The sequence below is a fragment of the Entelurus aequoreus genome, linkage group LG20 (assembly GCF_033978785.1).
Source record: "Entelurus aequoreus isolate RoL-2023_Sb linkage group LG20, RoL_Eaeq_v1.1, whole genome shotgun sequence".
NCBI lineage: Eukaryota > Metazoa > Chordata > Actinopteri > Syngnathiformes > Syngnathidae > Entelurus > Entelurus aequoreus.
Genome location: NC_084750.1, coordinates 37,552,153 through 37,565,306, shown reverse-complemented (window position 1 = coordinate 37,565,306; position 13,154 = coordinate 37,552,153). Strand labels below are relative to the sequence as shown.

The 13,154-nt window shown below is 41.5% G+C and overlaps 1 protein-coding gene across 2 annotated transcripts in view; it reads right to left on the bottom strand.

The window, feature by feature from the left end:
• The window catches only part of ash1l (ash1 (absent, small, or homeotic)-like (Drosophila)), a 67,170-nt gene that overhangs the window by 28,038 nt on the left and 25,978 nt on the right, over positions 1–13,154 (bottom strand). For both annotated transcript variants that reach the window (XM_062030062.1, XM_062030063.1), the window contains exons 4-7: positions 7,069–11,425; positions 1,405–2,056; positions 1,150–1,320; positions 944–1,038 (exon numbers count right to left, since the gene is read on the bottom strand). In XM_062030062.1, the coding sequence (XP_061886046.1) occupies positions 944–1,038; positions 1,150–1,320; positions 1,405–2,056; positions 7,069–11,425 (5,275 nt within the window). The remainder of the gene's footprint in view (positions 1–943; positions 1,039–1,149; positions 1,321–1,404; positions 2,057–7,068; positions 11,426–13,154) is intronic.

Genomic DNA, 13,154 nt, shown 5'->3' with positions numbered 1-13,154 from the left:
TAATGTCAGTTGATATCTCCATATATTGAAGAGGTTTTCCAGTGGGGCTCTGTGCAAGTCCGCCATTTTTATTATTTTGTACGTTATTTTCCAGACTGTACGCTGCTACTTTTTTTTAACAGTTTTTACCCTGCGGCTTAAGAAGGGTTTATAATTTGTGTTTTAATTATGTTAAAATTGTTTAATACGCTAAAATTCAGCATATTAATAAAAAAGGGGTACCGTTACAAAATCATGCTAAATGCCAAAGACGTTAGCTAATATAACATGTGATAGTTGTACAATGGAAGCATTTGTTATTCTAGAAATTCATTGTGTTGCTCAAGGTAATATTATTTATATGGTGCTGGGATACCCATGCTTTCAGCCTTTCAAAGCTCTTCTTGGACCACCAATTTATGACCTCAGTATTTGTCAAATCCGAGTTACGGCCCTGGCTCTTACATGTGTAAAGTAGTGTATGGTTGTAACTTAATGTGTTGGTACAGACATGTACTGCTAAAACTACAACATGGCTGGAGCGGGCGAGACGCAAATGCAGCTAGCTGGAGGGGGCGAGGTGTGGAGGAGTTCTAATCGGACCCGCTTTTCAAAATGGCTCGTTTTCAGAGACATTCAGAAAGCGGCTTAAAGATGGTCTGTAAAGCAAAATGTATGCAAAATTGGGACCAAACCACCACCATTACATGCTATGTAGACCACAGGGAAGTGTTTTAAATGTAGATCAAAATACACAGTATGAGCTTTGATGTTTGTTGTCAAGTTTGAAAGATCATTAATTTAAGTGCATTTCATGGCCGGTTTAGACAAAACTCTTTTGGGAATGTATTTTTTTGTCATTGCAAAGCATCTGTGCTCATGCTGGTTGTGTTTAATGGTGTTTTAATGCAATGTTAGGCCGTTGGCATGGACAAATGGCAAACAGACCAGCTCTGAGACTCACCAACATGAATGGGTGCTGGAAACAAGCCATACTCGTGTTCCCCAGGTATGTACTCTAACTTCTCTTTCTTTAGCTGCAGGAGCTGACTGCGTGGGCTACAAACAACAGCACAAAAACTGTCAAATGTACAGGTCTTTCACAAGCAATAGAGACACAAAAGAACTTGTGGTCCAAATAAGTGGTTTCAAACTATCTTAAGGACTTACTCTTCAGTCTTATACACATCAGAGTAAAGTCCAGCCTTCTGGAACTTTTTCTTTGGAGGTCTGGCTGGTCTCTTCTCTCGTTGGGAGGTAATGGGGATTGCTGAAGTTTGTTCCTTGGAGTTAGTGTCTTGGCTTTCAACAGGGTGGCCATCTGCCTTATTCTCCAATGAGCTAAAGACACAATCATGATTAAATACATGTTTGTACTGTATATATACATTATTTTACACTCAACTATACAGCAGATATATGTACCTCTGGAAGTGACTGATATCCTCCTGGGCAAGCCATCCCAATCCAGATCCTGGTCTTGACCTTGCCACCAGGTTGCTTAAGTTTGGTTCTCTTTCTGCCAATTGCTCCATAGTGTCTTCTACCTCCCCTTCCTCTTCCGCTTCCTCACCATCATCTTTCTCCCAGTGTTTCCTTTTCTGACCTTTGCTTTGCTGGTCTTTGACAACTGACTCTATGGTATCTTTCACAGTATCTCCATCCCACACATTGGCCCCAGCTGGCCGATCTCCCACTCTGTGCCGTGTTTGATTTATTTCAACAGTAGGCGGTGGAGACGGTGTTGGTGAGGGTAATGGGTGTTTCCTGGGACGTCCAGGGCCCCTTTTTTTCACCATATTGTTTCCTGTACGAGCTTGCCTCTGTAGCTTCTTAGCCCGCAGGATTTTGTTTACATGGTGGAGGCTGTGCTTGGATGGCTGCGCCCGATGGGACTGGTGGGGCAGGGAAGCATCGGAGCAACAGTCCTGGGATGGGAAAACGCAGGCAGAGGATGCTGAGCCGTGAGAGTAAAACACAGACGACGGGTGATGTAGCTGCTGCCGACGGTGCGCAGATCCTTCAGGTCCTTCCGATGTTGACGGGACAGCATTTCTTGTCGGACCACTTGGGGTCTCTTTTTTAAAACAGAGGACAACATTGGGTTTAGCAAACATTTTAATAAATGATTCTGAAAAGAAACAAAAGGGCTGATAAACTAGTTGCACTTTACAATTTTTGACCTAAATTGAACCCAAGCGGATAGTTTGGTATCCAATAAAGGCCTCTTTTAGTTATTCTTCTGTTTTAAAAGCAACCTACCCCTCCCTGTATGTATGCCTATGTAAGCCAGGCCAATGTGTGCACCGCTATAATACCTTTGCGAGCTGGTCATCCAGCCCTGTGGTCAGCCATATAAAACCCTCCTTCAGTAAGCTGCTTCAGTGAGTAAGCTGTCAGCTTTGACAAGCCAAAGAAGAACACTATTCACACAATATATCATGCCGGGGAGTATGTCTCCTACAGACAAGCAACTTTGTTTTTAAAGCTTGTCAGTTAATGCAGGGATTTGACATCATACTTATAAAGTAATACTTGAATGTACTACTACTTTTTGAGTCTCAGTTTAGCAAGTTGCGCTTTTAGGTAGGGTAGAAGTATACACACTTGTCCTCACTGCAGAGGACCACGTTGCAGCATGACTTTAGGAATTTAAGATGGTGAGAAAAAATATATAAATATTTTAGTATATTTTGCCTAATTAATTTTTTCATATTTTTCATTTATAGGACCTACAGTCGTGGTCAAAAGTTTACATACACTTGTAAAGAACATAATGTCATGGCTGTCTTGAGTTTCCAATAATTTCTACAACTCTTATTTTTTTGTGATAGAGTGATTGGAGCACATACTTGTTGGTCACAAAAAACATTCATGAAGTTTGGTTCTTTTATGAATTTATTATGGGTCTACTGAAAATGTGACCAACTTTGCTGGGTCAAAAGTATACATACAGCAATGTTAATATTTGGTTACATGTCTCTTGGCAAGTTTCACTGCAATAAGGCGCTTTTGGTAGCCATCCACAAGCTTCTGGCAAGCTTCTAGTTGAATTTTTGACCACTTCTCTTGACAAAATTGGTGCAGTTCTGACATCACATGGACAAAACTTCTGGAGGAAAGTTATGTGGTCAGATGAAGCAAAAATTGAGCTGTTTGGCCACAATACCCAGCAATATGTTTGGAGGAGAAAAGGTGAGGCCTTTAATCCCAGGAACACCATCCCTACCGTCAAGCATGGTGGTGGTAGTATTATGCTCTTGGCCTGTTTTGCTGCCAATGGAACTGGTGCTTTTCAGAGAGTAAATGGGACAGTGAAAAAGGAGGATTACCTCCAAATTCTTCAAGACAACCTAAAATCATCAGTTGGGTCTTGGGTGCAGTTGGGTGTTCCAACAGGACAATGACCCCAAACACACATCAAAAGTGGTAAATGAATGGCTAAATCAGGCTAGAATTAAGGTTTTAGAATGGCCTTCTCAAAGTCCTGACTTAAACCCCCCTGAAGAAACAAGTCCATGTCAGAAAACCAACAAATTTAGCTGAACTGCACCAATTTTGTCAAGAGGAGTGGTCAAAAATTCAACCATAAGCTTGCCAGAAGCTTGTGGATGGCTACCAAAAGCGCCTTATTGCAGTGAAACTTGCCAAGGGACATGTAACCAAATATTAACATTGCTGAGAAGAAGCAAATTAAATTAATTGAATTAAAGAAAGAAATCATGGCCATTAGCTGGTAGCTCAGAGCAGTGCTAAGGTTAGCATTGGGTGGAATATAATTGCAGTAATGATGATAACGCACACTTCTCAAAGGAAATTAAAGGGTCTGCATAGCACTGTGAAAGCCTCAAAGTTTGGACAACAGTTTCAGGAAAGGATCCAGTTGTTTCACCAATCATGGTGTAGGTACACACAAAGACCCTCTTCACTACTCTTGCTGACTTCTCTGATTTCGTCGTGTTGGTGCCTAATGTGGCCTGCTTGCTTGATAGCCACGTCATGTATTAGTTAATGCAGCCAGCTTTCGGTGATGATTATTAAGCAGCATTTCCAGAAAAATTGATTCGAAACAGTAAGATGTATTTAATCCGTTTTGTGTATTATAAATCCGACTTTGGCCATTAAGATACTTGGTGGCAATGGTTTGTGTGGATTTTTGAATAGCCTTGCCTGTATTCATGTTGTTACTTCATAACACTGTTGTTTGTAGTATGTACTATTGTACTGTTTTCCATGATAAAATTGTGGTGTTATTGGTGGTGCGGAAACAACTTAATCACATTTAAATTATTTTCCAATGAGAGACAATTTTGAGATACCAACTCTGTCACCAAACCAAATAAACTCTTTGACCAAGTGTCCACTATATATTCAATTTCATTTTTGCTATTCTTGATTCATAGGAAATGTGTATTTACTTAGTTTTATTTTATATTGCATAGATCATTTCTGGCTTTGATTAAGAAAAACATTTACAAAATAATGAAGCTTGTAATCGCCAGTCATCCTTTGACAATCCACTATCCAACCCACTTTAATTATACGTTTTTTAAAATTGTACAGTACTTTGGTCCACTGTGGTTATTTTTACAGTGCTTTACAAATAAAGTTTGATTGGATTGAATTGGATTAACAAATTGCTCATATTATTGTTTTCTGCGTTGATCTTGTTATCTCAGTTATTTGTTTCCATTTATGTCTTATTCAGGCTTGTCTTTTCGACTTTGCACACCTACTTAATGACCAAATAACCCATAACTCATTTTGACAGGCTGGTATTGACTTTAGTCATTGTTGGTTTGGCATCACCTTTGTGTACTTTTAATACATCCATATTGTTTAAGGCCCTACATTATAATAATTTTCAGAAAATCATGTGTTCATACATCTATAAGTCTTTTTATTTCCCTTCTTGATCAAATCCTGCAAATTTCCATCATTTGTCTTGTGAAGTTTCCCACTCTTTAAGGCCTCATCTAGTCCAGTCTGCGACCACCACATGAACCCAAATCCTGAGTACTAATCCAGGATTAGCGAGTCTTGGTTTGAAGTTAGAACAGCACCATACTGACAAAACGGGGGACTTAGTTCCCCACTTTTACTGGTACGAACTAACAAAAACATAATGCAACACTCAAATAGAAATACATACCACTGCTCACATGAGGTTGGACTAGGTCTTATAGTACGGTACATTCAAGAGCAATGTAAACTAAATATAGTATATTTTGCAAAGAAAATACTCCACCCCTTTACTAAAAAGAGTTTTGGCTGAAATGCTATATCAACTGTGGTCATCACATTTTCAGTGTAGTCATTATGTATTTTGTGCCAAGCCCATAACCACTACTAACAGCAACCAAATGTGAGGCAGTGTGTGCATAGATCAGTTTACAGTCTTTTAAGAGTTTTCTCCAGGAACAACACAAATGGTACTTTTCATTTCAAAACATATTTTTTCCCCAAAACAAGCAATTCTTGTTTATGGAAATTTCACAGATTTCTATTGTAGTCCTCTATAATAAAAGACACATAATCGTCAGCGCTTCAAAAATAATGACGTATAATAATTGAGACATTTGTCACAACGTCCTTGCATTTCGTACTTACTTAGGGCTAGCTCAAAAATAAGGTAACTTTTCAACTAGTGAACAGCAATTTAGCAGATTAAAATCATAGGTATAAAACAATATTTAACAGTTCACAACTAACTTTCTACTGAGCCTATTCACTACTGACAATGACAATGAACTGAACTCACTTGGCACAAAGCTTGTGTGAATGCTGTTCAAATATAATGTTTCACATTTAGTTCACTGTAGTTAAATTCCTGACTGCTAAATCTGCTGGTGCATGAACATGCCCTGTTTTGTTTAGTGATATTGAAAAATAAAGCTTTATTATGATTTTAAACTTTAGTTTAAATGTGTAAATCGCTCAAGAAAATACAGTGTAACTACACGAAGACAGGATAAAATACCATTTGTGTAATAATGTATAAAATTAATAAGACAGTTGTTTCCCCTGTCATTGGTGGGGTGGTTCCCCGACCTCCATTGAAGGTCTAGTCAATTGTATTTATTTTTAATATATATTTTTTAATGTTTAATATTGTGCCAGATCACGACAGAAGTGATGTCTGTATATTTTAGCTAATGTATTTATATGAATGTGAACTTGAGTTTTGGTCATTGATTTCTTTGTTGAGATGATGTCTAACCTTAAATCTTCTGACACCACATGTAATGCGGTCATATCATGTTCAGTGTTTCCCACAGTACTGTAATTTATTTGTGGCGGTGCGGATGGGGCGAAATGACATAAACGTGAAATTTGTATAATAGGCCATGATGCATTTTCAAAAAGTGAAAAATAAAACAAATGTGTTTGAACTACAAATTACCTTTCTACTGACACTTCTTTTTGTCTTATTTTTTAACATGTATGAAATTGTGTTTTAATATGGTCCTAAAAGTACTTTTTCAACTTGCATTTTCTAAGGTAAGCTGTTACCAATTATCTATTTTTCCAGTACAAACAATTAAACATAAACTAGCTGCTGACTGAGAATGGGCTCTCAGCCAATCACAGATAACTTGACAGATCCTTGTGATTGGCACAGCAGCAATAGGGACGGGGCTGCTTCTTTGGAGAGACAGGTGAATAAACCAGTGCTCTGCTTCAAAGAGCTGCTGTGTGTCACCAAATGTGTGCATTGCTGACTTCTACCTCCAATATCTGTTCACTACAGGGTGTTGGGTCAATGTTAATGTGTATTTAAAGACATTTAATTGCAGTTGGGATAAAAATAAATATATTTTAAAAAGTTGTTAACTAAATATTTCACTACACCTCTTCAGTACCTCTATGAACCCACCGTAATTATCCCGCCTGTTCCATCTTTTTATTCTCCGGCAGACGAGGTTATGCATTTAGAAGCAAGGGCGAACACTTGGCACCAAATCTATTTGTGATGATCCAAATTACGTGTGATGTGCCGCCACAAAAAATTAATGAATGGGAAAAACTGACATTAATGATAGACATGTTATTTATGCTTACATTCCAATTGAGACAAATTTCACTAACCTAATTCTCTTTTCTCTGCTGATGCTGAGGGTTCCTTCCTTATTTTTCGTTCCACACAAGAGAAGCTGGTGTTTCCTGATGCTGTCTCATTCTTTCTGTTCCTACACTCCCGCAAGTTAGTGCGAGTAAAAGCGGAGGCGAACAAGTTTGTAAGATTTGGAGAATCATGGGCTCGAGGTTCCAAATCTTCCGTGGGAGTGAGAGGCTCCTCGTCCTCACTGTCCGAACAAGTAGGCAGTTCTTGAGCCCGTCCATCTGAGAAGGGGCCCTGACTGGGCAATACATGACGACGTGAAAGCTTCGAATAATCGGTCTCAGAGTTACCTATTCTCAACCAGGACTCTGCAGAGTGTTGGCTTTTAGAGCTGTTACCCAGAGCTAGTCTGGAAGGCCCTAAACAGGATATTGAGCTTTCTTTGCGCTTATACCTATCTGCAGAAGAAGAGGATGAAGAAGATGGAGAATTTGCTAAGGCAGCACCCGCTTGCTTGGTGGCATTGTTGCTGGAGGGTCCCCGTCCAAAGCGGCATTGTTGCAAAGACTCTGCCATTCCCAAGCTACCAAGTCGCTCTCCTTTTCCTAATGTTCTACTTTCGGACAAACCTGGCCCTGCCCTACTCCCCGATCCGCCTATTACTTCTTCTTCCTCTCCGTCATCGTCGGCACATCGCTCTCTGTGTTTGTGTCTGTGTTTGTGTTTATGGTGCCAGTTGAAAGACAGCTCAGAAGACATGGGTGGGTAAAGGACAGGGGATCTTCCTCCCCCCAAGTAGTCCGGTCTAAGTAGCTTGTGTTTTTTCTTGTGGAATTTGGAAGGGTTTAGCAGAAGATGAGAGGGGTGGTGATGATGCATGTAAGGGGTGGGGGGAGGAGGGGGGAAAGTGGGTGAATGAGGGGAGTGGTGAGATTGGGCCGTGTGGGGAGACTGATGGTGTGGGTGAGGATATAGAGCACTAGCTGGAGGATAGCCCCTGTAGTAACCCAAACCCAGGGGTCCAGAGGAGTATGGAACACTGTACGATGGATGGTAGAATCCCCCACTGGACAGTGGGAATCCAAGCCCTGGTACAAAAGCAACCTCAGACATGGAATCTCTGGGTTTAGGTGGCCGCCCACGTTTCTTTTTCATGTCTGGTTTGCGAACATAATGCATTGGATCACAAGAGTATGCAGGATGGGAATAGAAGCTGCCAAAGTTAACCCTGAATATTGTGGGCAGAAGATCTCTGTGGATATAATGATGTGGTGGAGGGCCACTGGTACCACTTAAGCCACTAGCACGGTTGACCACTCCTGGCATTCGCTTTGCTCCTGTTGCCATTGCAATGCCACTGCTAAGGCGGTGCCCTGTGGTACGGTGCGCTATTCGAATTTCACTCATTCCTATGACAATTTCGTCTAGTTCAGCAAGAAAGTTGGGGTCTATCCGCCGAGAGCGGAGTTGTAGATATTTCTTCTTGCGTTTTCTTTTCTGTCTTTTAAGCTTCTCATAGCCTGGGCACCCATGGTTACGGCGTTTACACTTATGTTTATGTTTTTCCTTGTGTCCCATTAAGGAGGTAGAGGGAGCTGCAGGGTGAGGTCTCAGTGGATCTGGCGATAACCTTGATGCATGTGGTGATGGAGAAGGCGAGGGATGTTCCACAAGTACAGCAGAGTGACGCCGACGGCCTCTTGAGTTAAGTCCGATTCTTGGACCCACAGCTGAGCCAATAACACCTGGTATTAATAACCCACCACCTATCCCAGCTGCCATCCCCATTCCACCTAAGCCCCCAGCTCCACCAGCTTTCTCCCCACGGTCAGAGGTACTGTTGTTGTCTGTTCCGATACCACTATCACTGGGCACTGTTTCCTCACTGTGTGATTCACTAACTGGAGATGGAGTAGCTTCTTTCAGTTCACTGAGTGGGGCAGGGGATGTCGGATGAAGCGGCCGAGGTGGAGATAGCTTGTGATAGTTGTAGTGCTGCCTATAGTGGTGGTGGTGTCCACGGAATGACAACTTTTTCTGAGAGGCTGATGTGGCTATAGATAAGGATGAGCCAAGCACTGGATTGCGAAGATTTGGGGCTGAAAAAGTTGGTGGAGGGAAAGTGAACGTGCTATGACTATGAGTGCTTGAATAGTGAGAGTGACCAGCAAAGTGCACGGATCCTGGCTCGACAAAGCTAGCATCACTAATAGGACTATGGCCTCCACTAGACTGGGAGAGAGAAGGGGAAGGAAACATTTCTGAGGAGGAAATCTGGTGGTGTTGCTGAGATTGATGGTGATGCAGAGGAGAAGTGGTAGTTGGGGACAGAAAGGTTTCTGCTGGTGCTGTTGAAGACGTGGCACACGCCGCTTTTGGTTTACGCCCTCTCCTCTTACCCATATATATTGTACCTTTTTTGCTAACATTAATTTGTGGTCCAAGTTTTCCCCCAAGAGAGGCAGCCAGGGAGGACAAAGATTGAGATCCAGTTTCCACAGATCCAACCACTGGGATCACTTTGGGGGGGTCTTCTTTTCTTGGCCCTAACAGAATCTGACTAAGAATACGTTTTCTTTTCACACTTTTCATCTTGTTGATCTTACCTATAATTGATTTCATTATAAGTTGACCATTTCCTTTGTTGTGATATCGCCTGTCTGCCGAGTCTGCTGCCTCAGGAGCCAATGTGGGAGGGTGACTCTCTTGGGGTAAGGTTGGTGGGAGCCGCTTGGGGCGTCCACGTTTTCGAAGCATAGGTTTAGGAGGGTTTAAGTCAACTTCTGGATGAAGAACAGGGGGATCTGGCTCTTCTTTGGACTTTAAAAAAGTAGAATAAACCTTAGATGTCACCAATTTGTTTGACGGACGCCCACAGCCTGGTGCATCAAGTGTTGGCATTTTTGACTTTGGCCTTCCCCTTTTTTTGGGCTGGGGTTGGAAAATATGGGACAGTGAACCTTCTGGGAGAATATTTATTTTGCCTTTATTTGAGTTAGGAGGTCTCCCCACAGGTCGCTTAACTGGTGTTTCCAAGGTTGAGGATAAGGGCATGGTGGTATTGCTCTGGCCAAAGGGACTGTCATGGCCTGCTCTTTGATTATGTAATTTGTTCATAGCACGACCCCAACGGGGCTTCCTTCCTCTACGTTTTTTAAGGGGTTTACTATCCTGCTCTGTTGCGGAATCTATAGACGAATCAGGAGAATCATCCCGAAGAGGAGTTTGTGGGTTATCTTCACCATCTGGCTCAGGTGAAACAGATTCCATGGGCCTTACAGGTTCTGGAGGGCTGCTGGTCCGACCAATACGAGTACTATCCCGGGTGGGACTACGCTTACATAGACTTGAGCTTATGTCTCTCTCAACTCGCATTGAATAACTGCAAGCCCCTTTGTCTTTCCCTTCTGGCTTTGGTGTTCCTGTTGAAGAGCAATAGGTCAACTCTCTGGAGCTGTCCCTTTCCTGTTCTCTTAGACTTGCAATAGCTTCCTCCGCTAAGACAGGGGTCTCTCGGGCATGGTCTGCTTGTGAGGCAGCAGGGTATCCTCTGTGACTTGTCCTCTGCTCAGTTGTCGTGGTAAGGGAGGAGGACACAGGACAAGAGGGCAAAATTGTGGTAAGGGATGAGCAGAGTGTAGCACAAGTTTGTGGTTTCGGAATGCTACTATTTATGTTGTCATTGCTGCTGTCCTTCGCCAAAGAAGGAAGTCTGTTACTCCCATAGCTGAGCGCAGCACAACTGCTGTTTCCACCGCTCATGATAATACTGCTGCTACTAGGTTTCCCAGTTCCATCTATGTCTTCCTTTCTTGTTGACGTTAAGGTGGGTGAGTCCTCCATACCACAGTCTTTGCTCCTAGAACCATAGGGCCGACCAGGTGGCCGTGACACTGGTAAAGGGGGAGAGAGATGAACCATTCTTGAATAGGTGTTTCGATTGGCCATAGCTCTATCCCGCTGCTTTGCAGTGGGAGTCATAAAACCTGAGCTTGAGAGGGGTGCAGCAGAGTCAGTTTTTGCAGGTTTGACAGGCTTTGGGGTCTTTGACGGTGGGCAAGTTGCTATGAGCTGAGCTAATTTTTCAGTTACTGTGGGGCCTCCCCAGCTTTGAATATCCTTGTCCTTGTCTCCTTGGCTTTCATTGCTGTAGGTGTATTGGGGTGGTTTAACACCGTCACAGCTAGATTCTTTTGATGCAGATGTCGGTGAGGAAGGTGATGATACCTGTTGATTGTATTGTAGAGTTGGTGTTTTTTTTCCCGAGGGATGAGGTTTGCTGTCTGTAAAAGGGCGATGAAGATTCAGGGGTCGCTCAGATGTGGCGGTAGCTACTTTAGTATCTGACTTCATGTCTGATAGACAATCCATCTTTGGCGGAACCTGCAAAAACACAAACAAAACCCAATTAAATATTGTGCACTAACAGGTCATAATTAAAATAGAAAGGCATTTAAATTAATACTAATAAATTATCATGTAATTACTGTAAGCTACAGTATAACGCTTATTTGTAAACGTTTTGGGTGACATAAATGGTTGACTGATTTCCAAGCACAAATAAAACTAGGGTGCGTCTAGGGGGGAGCTGTGCATATAATATAGCTAAAAAATACTAGCCTTTAGCTTATAACCAGCTATTATATGTAAATTAGAAAGTAGTTTAATGATAGTTTAGAGAAACTAATACAACAGAAATTGAGACAAGATGTTACCACATATGTCAGCATATTATAATTGATATGCCAAATAGTATATTGTGATGTACATCATTATTGCAGAAGGCTGCAATACATATCATGTTACAAATGTTAGACCATATCACCCATCACTAGAGAAGGACGGTGCTAAAAAAAGAATAAGCGGATGATAGTCATAGAATTAGAGAACATTTTTTTGAAAAACATGACATGTCAAGACTTGGCAACAAAGTAAGAATATAGCACTGTTGAAATCTGCACCATGCTTAAGCTAAAGGAGTCAATATAAGACTATGAATACAGCAGTCAAGGGTGTTAAAATAATTTCTTAACGACAGCCATCAATGTCCATGAAACTATGGAGAAGCTGCTGATGGTGTAGTTGACGGAGAAGCGGCTTACATGTGGTACCGTAGATGTCCGCTCCCTCAAGGTAAATGTTTCTTATGAAAACTAGGGTAGTACATTTGTTTTTAGTACATGACATTGTGTTGTTAAGACAGTATGTGTTATCTAGAAATTCATGTTTCTTATTAAAAAAGCATGTTACATGCTAAAGTTGTGGTGTGCTTTGAGAGCCGAAAACAGTTTAATGGAAATTAAATTCATTTAAATGGGAAAAATTAGTTGTATAGATTATTAGAGACAGCTGTGTCACAGCTCTTTTTTTCAGCTTCTTATATACATGTTTATAACACTTTTATATGTATATATATGTATATATATTAGGGCTGCAACAACTAATCGATTAAATCGATTAAAATCGATTACCAAAATAGTTGGCGATTAATTTAGTCATCGATTCGTTGGAACTATGCTATGCGCATGCGCGGGGGCTTTTTCTTTTTTAAAAACATTTATTTATAAACTGCAACATTTACAAACAGCTGAGAAACAATAATCAAAATAAGTACAAAAACTACAAAACAGCGCCAGGGCGTCGCTGAGGCTACGTCTCATGAGTTGGCGTAAGCTTGCCAATGATGTGTCATGTGCAGCTCACGTGACGACGGTGTCTCCTTTGCTGGAAAAATTCGAAAAATGGCGCAGGAAAACACTACCGATAGTTTAGCGGAGAAACATCTTGAGGTTATTGCTTCAAAGGAGAAAAGTGTACGACCTAAGTCGTCAAAAGTGTGGGAACACTTCACTTTAAAGACTTCAAAGAAGACCGTTTCCTGCAAAATGGCACGGAAGTACAACATTGCTTCAGAAGCACCTGAATAGGAAACATGTTGGAGCCATGGATGAAGGGAAGAACTCACAGTACGTAACTTTTTAAGTCCATAGTGGCAACGAGCGTTCATGAGTTCAGCTTTTTTGTGAGTAACGTTAAAGTTATGCCTTTGTTGCAACGCGGGGCTGATAATGTGACTCCGGCACATTTGACTCCGTTTTGAGAGAGAAAACGC